The sequence below is a fragment of the Carcharhinus amblyrhynchos genome, chromosome 5 (genome assembly GCF_965287045.1).
Source record: "Carcharhinus amblyrhynchos chromosome 5, sCarAmb.v2.hapA, whole genome shotgun sequence".
Classification (NCBI taxonomy): Eukaryota; Metazoa; Chordata; class Chondrichthyes; order Carcharhiniformes; family Carcharhinidae; genus Carcharhinus; species Carcharhinus amblyrhynchos.
In genome coordinates this window covers 64,691,379-64,705,297 of record NC_137328.1, presented here as the reverse complement: position 1 = coordinate 64,705,297, position 13,919 = coordinate 64,691,379, and the positions used below count along the sequence as shown (strand labels likewise).

The following is a 13,919-nucleotide window of genomic DNA, read 5'->3' as shown; positions in this document are numbered from 1 at the left end:
GGTTTAAAGTTGTGTCCTTGACAGGAGCTGAAAGGTGATTGGTTTATTGAAAAGTGTCTGTGTGATTATGCAAATCCAGTAATCAAATTCATAATAGTTGTAGACAATTGTATGCTATCATTAAAAAAATTAGAATAGTCAAATCTGGAGGGAGCAAAGGCATGAATAAGTTTCAGTAACTGAGACAGGGCCACACTAAATGGTGAGCTATGGACACACAATCCCACCCTGTCTATAAATTTAACTATTTCAACAGTCTAAAGCATGGCACCTGGAGCAGGCAATAACAAGGAGGGTAGGAAAAGGCTTGTTTTTATTGTCTGTTTTGGAAGTTTCTGGCTTTTGTTTTTATATCTAACTAATTGGGCACATGATTTTTATTGAATTGAGATTGTTTGTGATGTAGAATTGGATATGGAAAACATAGATTTAACTTTCAACCTTAAAGATAGTGCTACTTAAGCATACAGAAGAAGAAAGAGAGGAGGCTGATAGTATTAGGACAGTTGCAAGTTGACCCTGCAAAAAGTGGGATGAGAAGTCATTGGAGGGGATATGCTGCAGATGGGATCTTCATCATTGGAATCATGCAAGTAGGATTTTGGAGGTAAATTGTGGAGGACGTATTCCTTGAAAAAAAACTTATCCATAATCATACCTACATAGGATTTAATTAAGGTAATTTTGCTGTCGGCTGGTGGAAACAGACTAGAAATTTGAAATAGAGGCAAACGTAGAGCTAAAGTTTGAATTGGGATTATTTGTGATTGTTGCAGTTTTGAGGGCACCACTATTTTGTCAATTCTGTTGGTGTCACAACAGAGGGAAACAATAGGAATTTTTTTAGACTCATAATGTTGTAGATTGGAATAGGATGTGGGAAGTAAACAGTGAAGTGGAATTAGTGCAGATAACTCAAAATACTAGAATTTGCACAAACCAAATAAGCTGATCGGAAGTAGCTTCGACAGTGACTGGAGACTTGGGTGAAGAGAATGACAGCAAAATTGGCAAGAGGAATTTGGGTTAAAGTTGTATTGGAGTTCTGGCAAAATGAGGAAAAATGACTTGTGCACTGTACAGGGAGGGGGGTTGGTAGGGGGAAAGAGTTGAATTAGGTGACTGAAGTAGAAAATCTGGGGAAATTGAAAAATGTTAAAGCTAAAGATGCCAATATATTTACTTGAAACATCTATAATAAATTGGGTGAGTTACTAGCACACAGAAATTTAAAAAGTTTGGTCTAGTAAAAATTGTGAAGATGTGGTTGCTGTGTGACCAAAGTGAGGAACCAAGGCCGGGATTCTCCCAGAAAATTCAAAGTGCCGAGTTCATGTAGAAACTGGAGTAAATCCTGTTGGTTTGTTTAGAGGGTTTTCAAAATGAATCTCCCACACTCTATGCACTGCAGAGTGCCTCAGCATGAATTATGATGTAAATCAGGGGATGGGGCCTATTCCCACTGGAGGGGACAGCAGCATAGTGCTGAGCGAGCCACTGTGCATGCACCAATCTGTCATAATGGAGTTTGACGCATATGTAGTGACCCTGCGCCACCGGTGTCCCAATTGCTGGCCTTCTGGGCGTCTCCTGGCCAACCTGAATCGCTGTCCACCTGGCCCAGAGACTTCGGTCCCAGGCCTGCTCACGATATTAAAATTTGAATTTCAATATTTAAATCAACACTGTGTTGATTTACCAGTGTGGAGCTGATGATACAGGAAATCTGGTGGTGGAGATGCGCAGGGCCATGGCGCCCAGCGGGGAGCCCGCTTAATGGCCTCCACTTGTGTCTCCTGGTTTGCCGTGTTGCTAGAGCAGCTCAGTGGGCTGGGAGAATCATCCCCTAAATGTTTCAGGAGAAGCAAAACGGAAAAGCAGGGGTAGTGTTGGTAAAGACAGCAAATCTTAGAAAATCAAGTAGGATCAGTTTCAGTGGAGCAGAAAAGATTGCAAACTGTTTATGGGTCTCCCTACAATAGTTCGGGTATAGGACAGAGTGTAAATCAGAAAACTAGAGCACGTCGGATAAGAATTTGCTTTAAAGGGGACTTGAAGTAAGCCTGGAGGGTGAGTTCTAGAGAAGCATACAAGAGTTTTCTAGATCAGTATTTCAAGGAACTAACGAGGGTATAGGCTGTTTTGGATTTACTGGCATGATGGAAATTAGTTAATGAATAACCTTTGTGGTAAAGTAGCTTCTAAGGAAGAGAGACCATAGTCTGTTAGAAATTTGTATTGTTTGAAGTTTAGGCAAGTCTAAAACTAAACAAAGTAGGTATGAGGTGCATAAGATATGACAACCTATCAATGGCTAACATTTAAAGAATTGATACATAATTTGCAACAAATATGCATTTCACAAAGGCAAAAAAAGGGCCAGTTGTTGTTGAACAGCATTAGATCAAAAACTTATTTTGTGAAAGAATTGTAAGCCTGAGGATTGAGAGGAATTTAGCAAAGGAAGAACAAAATAATGAAAAAGAGAATGAGTAGGCTAACAACAGATGCAAAAGCAGACTGTAAATATTTACAATCAGTATGTAAACTGCAAGTGATTGGTGAAAGAAAATGTGGGCTATCAATGGCAAAGACAGATAAAATCATAGTAAGGGGGTGGCACAGTGGTTAGCACTGCTGCGTCTCGGCTGGATTCAATTCCAGCCTCAGGTGACTGTCTGTGTGAAGTATGCATGTTCTCCCCATGTCACTGGGTTTCCTCCAGGTGCTCCGGTTTCATCTCACTGTCCGAAGATGTGTGGGTTAGGTTGATGGGCCATGCTAAATTAACCCTAGTGTCAGGGGAATTACTGGGGTAAGTGAGATGTTATGGGAATAGTGGCTGGGTGTAATTGTGGTTGATGCAGACTCAATGGTCAAATAGCTTCTTCCTGCATTGTAAGGATTCCATGTAACAGGGAAATGGCAAAGACATTAAACAAAACTTTGTTTTCACAGACAAACTTCCTGAAATAATGAGCAGCCAAGGATCTAGTAAGAATAAAGAGCTTAAATCAGAATAAGAAATGTTACTGGGAAAATCTTGAGACTAAGAAATGACTTGCATCTTGGTGTTCTAAGAGGCAGCTGCCAAAATAGTAAATGTGCCAGTTTTGATCCTTCAGAATCCCTTGGATTCTAGAAGAGCTCCCAAGGATTAAGAGGCAGCAAACACAAGCTTGCTGAAGAGACACTAACTGGCTTATTTTTCTATTTTCTAACATCAATACTAGGTGAAATGCTACAATTGATTATTACAGTTTGCAAAGTTTGCCCGGCTTCCCCAGGCAGTCTTGATGCTTTAACTTCCCATCTACCTAAGTTTTTTTTCTAAGTTCCAATTCTTCCCATGTTTATTCAAAATTGTGTATGTGAGTGTATTTGAAGTAAGTGGTTTTGAAAAGGATGTGAACTTCAGTATTTGTTTGGTCTCACCACTCCATACATTTGTGGCTCATTTCTATGACTGCAGGAAATCAGAGAAACCAAAAAGAGACACGAGACCCGTCTGGTTGAGGTGGATACGGGTCGATTGGTTGAATATGAGCACAAGCTGGCCAAAGCTCTACAAGAATTGCGAGAACAGCATGATCAACAAGTGAAAATCTATAAAGAGGAATTAGAAAAAAACTTCCATGATAAGGTAATAAAAATTCTCCCCCCTCTCAATTACTCAGAAGTGTACTGGGAAGGAAAATCGCTGATTAGGTTTACTTCACTTTTACTTTAAGATCCACAGTTTAAAAAAAAAAGTTCTTATTCTTTCCATGTAACCATTTTTTTCTAGTGGGGAGAGAAAGCTTCCATTTCCTTACCTTGAATATCACACCTCCATCCTCATATCACACCTTCATCCTCGCTTTAATATCCCTCATATGTTGGCCTGTCTGCAATGTTCCAAATATGTGTTCTGCAAATTCTCTCTCTATGAAATCGAAAAGCTACTTGCTTTTTTTTTTGTTGCCCTTTTGACCCCTAATGGTCTGTTCGTGCCATCTTAAGTCTATTGTTCCTAAAGTTTTTATCACTTGTAATACCTTTTTCAAATATGAGCACTAATTTTAATTACATTTCTGCCATGCGGTTAAGGTTTTAGAAATAAGAAACGGCCCTAATTGTTCAGAAATGTATGCATCCGAAAACACATTTCACATAATGAAATTTCACTCCAAAGCCTCCAATGACCACTGCAAAAACACTTCTTTGAGGCAATCCTAAGTGATAACTGATCAGTGGATGATGCTTATTCTAGACCACTACGTTCCAATAAGTGGTCACATTTGCAGCATCGAAAGATGGGAAAAAACTTGAACAGGACAATTAGATACCCTCCAATCCTGCAAAGATCAAACAAGTGTTGGTTTTTTTCTGTACCAGTTTTATTTGTGTATATGCAAGAGAATGTGTACCCATTCAAGATGGAGTACAGGTTCCTTCGTATAAACTGGATATTTTGTATCAAGATACAGTATTTTCATTGACCAAATACCATGTTGCATACTTTCATTCCATTTTCTCTATTGAATTGTCTGATTATATGCACTCAACTAGGTTATTTCAATACTTTTTTTAAACTTGTACGTGTGATTATAATATCCAATCACACCAGAGTGTATAGGCATAATTTTTTTAACCATTTCCTATTTTAACAACACAACTACTTGTGGTTAGTCCAGCTGCCTCCTCTGTTCATTGTTTTCTGTTTCTACTTCATTTAACCCCTTCAAACTTGAACAAGATCATACATGACTTCTCTCTTTCTGTCCATGCAGAAGTATTTCACTTTCTCTATCCTTTTGATCTAATTTGTTGCTTCAGAATGTCTTAACAAATAGCTAAGAGGTGCAGGGATTCGCCTGTTTTGATTTGTTTATTTACAACTGTTTTACTGCAGCTAATACTCCATATCTTCTTCATTGTTAAGATCACCGATTTGCATGTCAGTAATATTGACCACTTCAACTCCTGCCTCGTTTATTTGTTGCTGAAATACTCATTCATTGTGCCTTTTTTAAAACCCCCTAGACTCATTACAATGTTTGGCTAGCCTCCAATTTCCATCCTTAGTAAACTTGAGGCCATTGAAAACTCTGCTACCTATCACTTGCACCAAATTGCCTATTGCACTACTATCTCAACTCCCTTGGCTGCCAGTCCAGTGATGTCCATTAACATTTTTGTCCTCTTTAAATCCCTTCATAGCATAATCCCTCTAAATCTCAGCCTCCGACAATTCTGACCTTTTGCGCATCCACCTTTGCACTTTCAGTTGTACTTTCAGATGCTCCTTAGGCCAAGCTTTGTGACAAACATCTGAACAGCTATCCTAAACTTGTGTACGTGTCAAATTTTGGCTTGAAAACATTCCTGTGATGTGCTTTGAGATGTTTTCATGTGGTGCTTGTATTTGTGTAGCATTTTTAGATAATGGAACAAGTGAACATTTTGTAAATACACCAGATCCAATAGTTTTCCTTATCCAGCCTACTAGTTCACTCTCAAACACTAATTGTTCAAAACTCTCTCTTCTTTGATTAATCAGTTCTTAAATTCTCTCTGCTTTGTTACCGTTTCCCTAATAGTAACTGCTTCTGGCATTTTCCATCTGTTGTCAGGAAGCAGTGATGGGCGCGACTGAGCACTTCCGTGTTCTTTGTGTACCACTAGTCTTATTAAAAAAAAACTTTGGTGCAGTAGGAATATACAATATGTAGATTGGAGTTTATAGAACTTGTATGGCAGTAATACTTCACACTGAAGGAATTCTGCAGAGCTACAAATAATCATCTGTTTTAAACATTTTAATGGAAATTTTGCAAGTTGTCTGTCTGCTAAATATCTATTTGTATCTTCAGATAATTCACAGCAATAATTCAGTAATAATATGAAGAGTAGTGAGGACAGTGTCTCAATTCGATACTTGACTCTAAGCTATCTAATAATGGTATTCAAATGTAGAGTAAATTGATAATATAGCTGAGTATGTGACTCAATTGTGAACCATTTTCAGGAAGTGCAGATTTTGAAATTTCCTGAGTAATATGTGGTTTTTTTTCAGCTGGAGAATGCAAGGTTTGCCTCAGAGATGAACACCAGGTCAGCCAAAGCAGCTGAAGAGGAGCTAAAAGAAAATGCGATGAGGATAGAAAGTCTCAGCACTCAGCTGTTCAACATGCAAAAAGATGTAAGTAAATATATTAATTATAAAATATAATCAGTAATTTTAAGTGCTGTAAACTATTCTAATTCCACCATGCCTCCTTGTCATAGGCTAGAGCCTGGCAAGAAAGGGTTATGGAATTGGAAGAAGCTCTGGAAAAGGAAAAAGATGGAAATCGCAGGCTGCTGACAGAAAAGGAGAAAGAAATGGCAGAGATCCGAGCACAGATGCAACATCAACTAAATGAATATGAAGATCTTCTGGATGTTAAGTTAGCACTGGATATGGAAATCAGTGCATACAGAAAGTTGTTGGAGGGCGAAGAGGAGAGGTAATCTTGCTATCAGTTTTAAAATTTGTAAAATTGTATTTTTCAGGTTTAGCTTGTAAAGAGTTCATATTTTAACACTACTTTTGTTCTGTGTGCGCTTACCCCAATGGCCAATTCTGTTCACGTGTACCACAGCTTTTTTCAATGCCCATATCCTGTTGAGCATCATGTTCTAACCATTATATTACGTCTTGCCTTACTGACACTGGCTGCATGTCTCCATTGGATTAAATTCTGATTTCTGATCCTTGTTCACAAGTACTTCACAGCCTCCTCTCTCCCTCCCTACCATTTTGCAGTTATGGAGAACAGTTTAATATTAAAGGAAATGCCAAATATATGGCTCAGTTGGCTGTACAAATGGTTTGTGATGCAGAGCAATGCCAACATCATGGGTTTAATTCCTGTACCAGCTGAGGTTATTCACAAAAGCCCTGCCTACTTAACCTTGCCCCTTGCCTGAGGTGTGGTTATTCTCAAGTTAAATCAGTGCTTTTAGTCATCTGTGACTATGGTGACCTCACCTTTTATAGTATGCTGCTTGCTAAGTAACCATACTATGGCATCTGATATTTTGGCTGTGCAAAATGTCATCTCCTCTTGACCCCTAGTATTAAATGCTATTCCTCTGCTGTTCTTATGTTGGGAGCTTCTCTGGCAGAAAATACCTAATAAAATGTGATTGCTAATGGATCAAGCTTTGATTGAAGGTAATCCTGATGTGAGGCAAGCCTTTTCTTTTGTTATCATCACCATTCTAAAATATAGAAACAAATTTTGGATTATTCAGAAACTTATTGAATTCCATTCAGTCTGTGCTTAACTCTCTATAGCGTTTTACTTGCTCTTTATTTAGGAACAATGACAGATTCTGGTGGGGCAAAGCCCTGAGCCTTTGCCTTTGTTTGGAGCCAGTAGCTGTAGGAAGATGTTTATCATACTTCAAAACCTCAATATATGTGTGAAAGGACCCCTGTAGACGTGTATGTGCTAATAACATCTGCCCTAACTCCTCATCAGTCGCTTCCTCCAGCCATATCTTTGAGCTTCAATATCCAAAATGCTATGTCAGCAAATCTACTGGTAGCCACAAAATGTTGAAATTGACTGTAGAAACATCAGCAACTCTAACATTTTCGCTAGAGACCTTTACTTGATCTGGATGAAAGGCGACTTCTTAAAAATTTCAACTTTGTACAAGCTATTTGATTAATATAGCAATTTTTCTTGAGGAACTTTGCAACGTGGAAGTTGTAGGAACTTATCCCCTATATTGCAGTTGCTTTGACAATTTTGTTTCATTTAACCTTTCAGATTGAAGTTGTCGCCAAGTCCATCTTCTCGTGTAACTGTTTCGCGTGCGACATCTAGTCGCAGTGTCCGCACAACTCGTGGGAAGAGAAAGCGCGTTGATGTTGAGGAATCGGAGGCCAGTAGCAGTGTCAGCATCTCCCATCTTGCTTCTGCCACAGGGAATATTGTCATTGAAGAGGTGGATGTAGATGGAAAATTCATCCGTCTAAAGAACAATTCTGAACAGGTAGGAATGGAGAAGAAATTTAAGTATAGGTATATCAAGTATGCTGACTTTATATAAAAAAAACTCCAAATATTTCTTCAACAGGATCAATTTATGGGTGGCTGGGAGCTGACCAGAAAAATTGGCGATGCAACTGCCTCTTACAAATTTACCCCGAAGTATGCATTGAAAGCTGGACAGACTACTACAGTAAGCTCAATAACAATGCTCATTTAGAATGGGATACAGCCCTATAAAGATCAGGAAGTTGTGTTTTGCATGTATGTTTGTTTATCTCTATTTAGGATTGTGGAAGGGGGGAGTTAGTTGGCTTTAGTGTATTTCTGTGAGAAAAGACAGCCAGGCTCCTAGATCCTGATTTGGTATTCTGTGACCCCTGCTGAAATGACTGATCTGATTTGGGTGGAGTGCTTATTTTATTTGGGAGCAGAAATTGGATGGGTTGGTTTAGAAAATGTGATCTGCGTGTGCCCTGTACAAAGGTTAAATTGTCGTAAGAACTGGAAAATTCAGTTTCCATAAACAGGAGAGTGGAGATTAACTAGTAACGTATTATTCTTAATAGAAAAATGCTTCATGATTGATCCCCTAAATTCCATTTTAGCCATTCCGGTGGTAACATACGGTTCCTTTTTGTCTGAGGAGTGCTTACCCTCTCGCTACATGGTGATATGCTTCACTTAAGCCCAGAGAAGTAGCACATGAGCAAAAATGGAACCTTGCTTCAGTGAACTTTCTTCTTGTCCAGTAGAGTCACCATGCCTATTTGTAGTAGAGTGGGAAGAATCCTAATCCCTTGTCATAGATCTGCTGCAGATGCAGACACTGTGGTTTAGATTTGGATTATTGAGCCAGTCACACAAGATTTGTCTTTTATTCATCCAGTTGATTGTCTTGACCCAAGGGACAGTAGTTTCCTCCTCCTCCTCCTCCTCCTCCTCCTCCTCCTCCTCCTCCTGGTAAAGGTGGGGGAGGGGGAGAGATAGTCACTAGTAGGTTTGACTGACTGATGTTGCTAGATTGACAAATATTCAAAGTTTCTTGTAAGTGATGTGATAATCAAATTCATGATCAACTTTACCCAATATCCAGTAATTGTTCTGTCATTTGGGAAGTGGAATTTAAACAGTTTCCTAACTTCCACAAATGCTAAACCCTAGACATCCACATGCATGTTTCTTTTAGCTTCCAAGTAAGGATTTCCAGCAGCTGTATTTGAAGTCTTGCTATCTGAAGACTGCCACTGATGGTAGAAGAAACTAGGCACACAGTTTGCCCAAAAAAAGTAGCTACTTGCATGCATGATACCCACTGCTGAGCTCAAATAGTTATGCAGAGACTTTACCAAAGATGTGCCTGCCATGAGACTGACTCATTTTTAAGGATTGTGAGAAATTTGACTATTGTGTGATAGCCTGATGTAAATGCTGCTTATTCAGTAATTGTAATACCACAGATTTGGGCTGCTGATGCTGGTGTGACATCTTCACCTCCTGCCAATCTTGTCTGGAAGAACCAAGGTGCCTGGGGCACTGGGACAGATGTGAAAGTAGTTCTCAAGAATTCTCAGGGCGAGGTAAATGCTTCTTTCAATCAGTGGAAAGCCTTGCTTGAATCATGTATGTACTGCATTTAGCCAGTAATATCGGTCTCAAGCAATCAATAATGCTACCTATAGCAATCTTCAATGAAGATGGGAATATGTTTGAGGTTTAAATGTATTTTTCCACACTTTTGTAGAGGGTGAGGGTGGTGGCAGTGGCTATCTGCTGCATCAATGGAGGCTGAAATAACTCCATTTAAAGGTCTCTTTATTATCATTTGAACATTGACTAAATAACAGCTGGAAGCATTAAGCGATGGGAGATAATATTTGGGGTACTTTATCTAAAATTTACAGGTAGAGATTAAAATGTGTTTTGATATTTAAGAAAACATTACAGGATAGTGGTTACAAAGCAATTGCTAGTTTTGTTTTTTGCATCTTCAAAAATTGATTTCTCATGTTATATAGGAGGTGGCGGACAGAACCAACATCTTCACGACCACAGTCCCGGAGGAGGAGGAGGAGGAAGAGGAAGTTGAGATCAGAGACGAAGACCTCTTTCATCAACAGGTATGTTTTGATCTAACAAGGACGTTTGTATCACAAAGTAAGTGTGCTACACAGGGAGACTTTGTGGATGATGCTATAAATTACTTGTGGGAGCTTGCAAAGTTCCAGTTCACACTGGTGATGGAATATCTGAAATTGTAGCTATAACTTGCATTTAAAGATTTTTACAAAAATTAAGACAGCCCGTCTATACGTCCATGCATTATGCAAGTAAGCTGAAATGTTTTGTGTTTCATTTATTTCTAATTTTATTGTGTCTCTGGTAATATTTGGTTTCTTTTTGTGTAAGTAGATATTTTAAAAGGGAAGTGGTTAATGCAGTCATACCCCTGTTCTGATGCAGATCCTGAATATGATATGAATATTGTTTGTAACTCGGAAGAGTAAATGTGAAATAAGTTTGTTCGTGGCAAGACCTGGGGTTCATGATTGGGGTAAACCTTTTATCTATACCAACCACTGGAATATGCTTTTGGCCTTTACATATGCTTTTTATCAGTTTAGGCTGCTGGTGCCAAACCAATATTCATAGAATCCTGGAATAGAGTGGGACAGACGGAAGCTATCCAGCCACTGAGTCTGCACTGCTTCTTTCAAAGAACAGTTCAATCAGTCGCACATGCTCCATTTCCGTACTCCTGTAATTATTTAACTAATTCCCTTTTGAAACTACTATTGAATCTATCTCCACTACTCAGTGCATTTCGAAGGCTGGAATTCTCTGGTTGCGCTGGTCAAAAAGCCAGAAATTCCTGTCTGACCGTCAATGGTATTTCATATTCGCCGCAACCCACCCACTAAAACTCCAGTAGTGGGTGGGATGGGAGAATTCTGGCCCAAATCTTAACTCGGTCAATAATCACTTTCCTCATGTTGCCTCTGATTCTTTTGCCAGTCACCCTAAATCTATGCTGTCTGGCCATAAACATTTCAGTAAGAAGTCTGACAACACCAGGTTTAAGTCCAACCAGTTTATTTGATAGTAAACTCACAAGCTTTCGAGGTTTGCCACTTCGTCAGGTGAATGGAGAGTTCTGGCCTCAGAGCATATAACAGCACAGACAGTTTAGATTACAGATTTACAGACAGTTTACAGATTTGAATAGCAGGTCAGTTGTAAAGACTCACATTCTAATCAGTAATCTGTAAACTATCTGTGCTGTTATATGCTCTGTCTGAGGCCAGAACACACTACTCACCTGATCAAAAGGCAAGCCTCGAAAGCTTGTGAGTTTACTATCAAATAAAACTCAAGCTGTCAAGGCTTGCGTTTTGATCAGGTGAGTAGAGTGTTCTGGCCGCAGACAGAGCATATAACAGCACAGACAGTTTACAGATTACTGATTAGAATGCGAATCTTTACAACTGACCTGCTATTCAAATCTGTAAACTGTCTGTGCTGTTATATGCTCTGACGCCAGAACACTCTATTCACCTGACGAAGAGGCAAACCTCAAAAGCTTGAGTTTACTATCAAATAAATCAGTTGGACTTAAACCTGGTGTTGTCAGACTTCTTACTGTGTTTACTCTAGTCCGATGCCGGCATCTCCACATCATAAACGTTTCAGTCATTGGAAACCATTTCTTGCCCCTTCTAACATAACTTTAATCCATTATTCCTGGAGACATTTCTAGTAAGTTATTTTGCTAAAGCATTCGCATCCTTCCTGCTGGTGCCTGTAATTAAACTTCATAGTCTTTCTGGGGTTGAACTACAAAATTCCTGGCTTTTATACTTTCTGAAAAATAGCAGGATTGTTTAACAAAGTAGTTAATAAAGCCATTGGGATCTTGTGCTTTACAAATAGAGATAAAGACGTGTGCACATGTCCCCATAGGTTGTTCCATTTAACTTGTATTGTCTTCCTACCAAAGTATATTACCTCTAATTTTTTTCCTCTAAATTCAATTTCACCAGCCTGCCTGTGTCTCTTAAGTCTATGGCTCCTGCACTGTTCATTCCATTTCCAAATGTATTTGCTTTTATATATTTTTCAAGTTTTTTTGTCTCAAACTGCTTTTAAAAGTTAGCAAATTAGTTTTGAAATTTGGACAAACATAACCAATTTGTGTGTAGGAAGAATAGTGAGATAAATGATCAGTTAAACTTTGCTTGGCCAGGTCACTTGGAAAGCCCCTTGTTTGTGAAGATGAACTGCGTTCAAAGAATGACCATGGCCATGTGTTGAAGTCTTTCGAATGAGAAAATAAAGCAGTTACTAATGGAAATATTTGTGTGAATCCATAGCTCCCCTCTAGCACCTGACAATTAACCACACAATGTTGATGCATAGGTTAATCTAAAATACAAATTAGAATCCTATAATCAATATGAATTTCTTATCCAGATTTTGGCTTTCCTTGTCCTGCACCAAGTTCCACTTGCCCATCATTTATGCTGATGAATTTGCATCATCTTTCCATACTTTGATTTTTAAAATCGTTACCCTTGTGTTCAAACGTGCCTGTGGCTTCATCTGCTTGCTATCTTGCAACCATTACAACCTTCAAGACTGCAATTATCCAACTTCTGACCTCTTCAGCCCAAACCAGCCTAACTCAATTTTTGATCAAGCTTTCAGTTCATCCCCTGCACCCCTTCCTAATATCACTTTTGGCTCAGATTAGATACTTCTCAGATTATGCTTTAATGAAATGCTTAAGGTTATATACAAATGCAAATCGTTGGATTACTGTCCAAGCACATCAGAATAGTAAAAACCCAATGAATAAAATCACAATTTGGAATGAATGGGCTTGCTCTGAATGTTACCAATCCATCAAAAACTGGTATGTTAAAACACATATGGATTTCTTTTGTAGGGAGATCCAAGAGCAGCTGACAGGGGCTGTGCAGTAATGTGATCGTCTTGCAAGACAACTTTACTTCAAAAACTCATCGCTGCCTATGTTAAACTTAATATCTAGAAATTCAAACTATTTTTGTATTTCAGTAATTTGTATTTTAGATATTTTGTTAATTTGTTTTTGTACACATGACATTGGTTCAGGGCATTTTTATACTATTACTGAGAATTTTTTTAGAACATTACAAGATCTAGACTTTAAAAAAAGTATGTAATTCTGAAACCAAACTAATGTGAATCATAGGTTTTTAAGCCTATGGAAGATGGTTTTCTGAAGATTACAGATGAAACCAGCAAGAAATTATTTGTACAATTGAAGAAACTACAGTTATTCTGGGGCAGCTTGCATTTGTGACTGGACTTGAGTTAATAAGCAGGGAAAGGGGGTTTAGACATTTTGGTAATGACATTTTGTAAATTTATAAATAGAACAACACTGAACGTAACCTTTTTAATTTTTTAATTGTTTATACCAGGTTGACTCAAATATACCAGAAAATGCGATGAAGAAAATCTAGTGTGTAGCTTTTGCCCCCTTATTTAGGTAGTGGTTAGGAATATGCTATGACAAAATGCAGATTTTTTTAATGTAGCAATGGTCTACTTGGGTTTTCTTGGCAAATATAAATAAACATTTGTGTAATAAAGGATTGTTGCATTATTCTTTCTGCAACCAAACCTGCATCAGAGTACAATGATTTGAGGCATTTCAAAATGACAGCTTTGTTGCTAAAATATCAGCTGATGAAAAATGTAGATCAACTGAACTTGAATATGATGGGTTTTACTGCCTTGCCTTAGGAAATCAATTTAGTAACTAGATTTTATGACTAGTGTTGTATATTGGTGAGTATTTGTAAGTGAACGACAGGGTAGAATTTGGCACTTTGTTTTGTGCATTCT

At 38.4% G+C, this 13,919-nt stretch overlaps 1 protein-coding gene across 1 annotated transcript in view; it reads left to right on the top strand.

Moving 5' to 3' along the window:
- The window catches only part of lmnb1 (lamin B1), a 55,617-nt gene extending 41,960 nt beyond the window's left edge, over window positions 1-13,657 (top strand). Inside the window, exons 4-11 of the mRNA XM_080188930.1 lie at window positions 3,473-3,643; window positions 6,059-6,184; window positions 6,271-6,491; window positions 7,806-8,031; window positions 8,116-8,220; window positions 9,488-9,607; window positions 10,046-10,147; window positions 12,973-13,657. Coding sequence (XP_080045056.1) covers window positions 3,473-3,643; window positions 6,059-6,184; window positions 6,271-6,491; window positions 7,806-8,031; window positions 8,116-8,220; window positions 9,488-9,607; window positions 10,046-10,147; window positions 12,973-13,014 — 1,113 coding nt within the window. The 3' untranslated portion in view covers window positions 13,015-13,657. The remainder of the gene's footprint in view (window positions 1-3,472; window positions 3,644-6,058; window positions 6,185-6,270; window positions 6,492-7,805; window positions 8,032-8,115; window positions 8,221-9,487; window positions 9,608-10,045; window positions 10,148-12,972) is intronic.
- The last annotated feature ends 262 nt before the right edge of the window (window positions 13,658-13,919 follow it).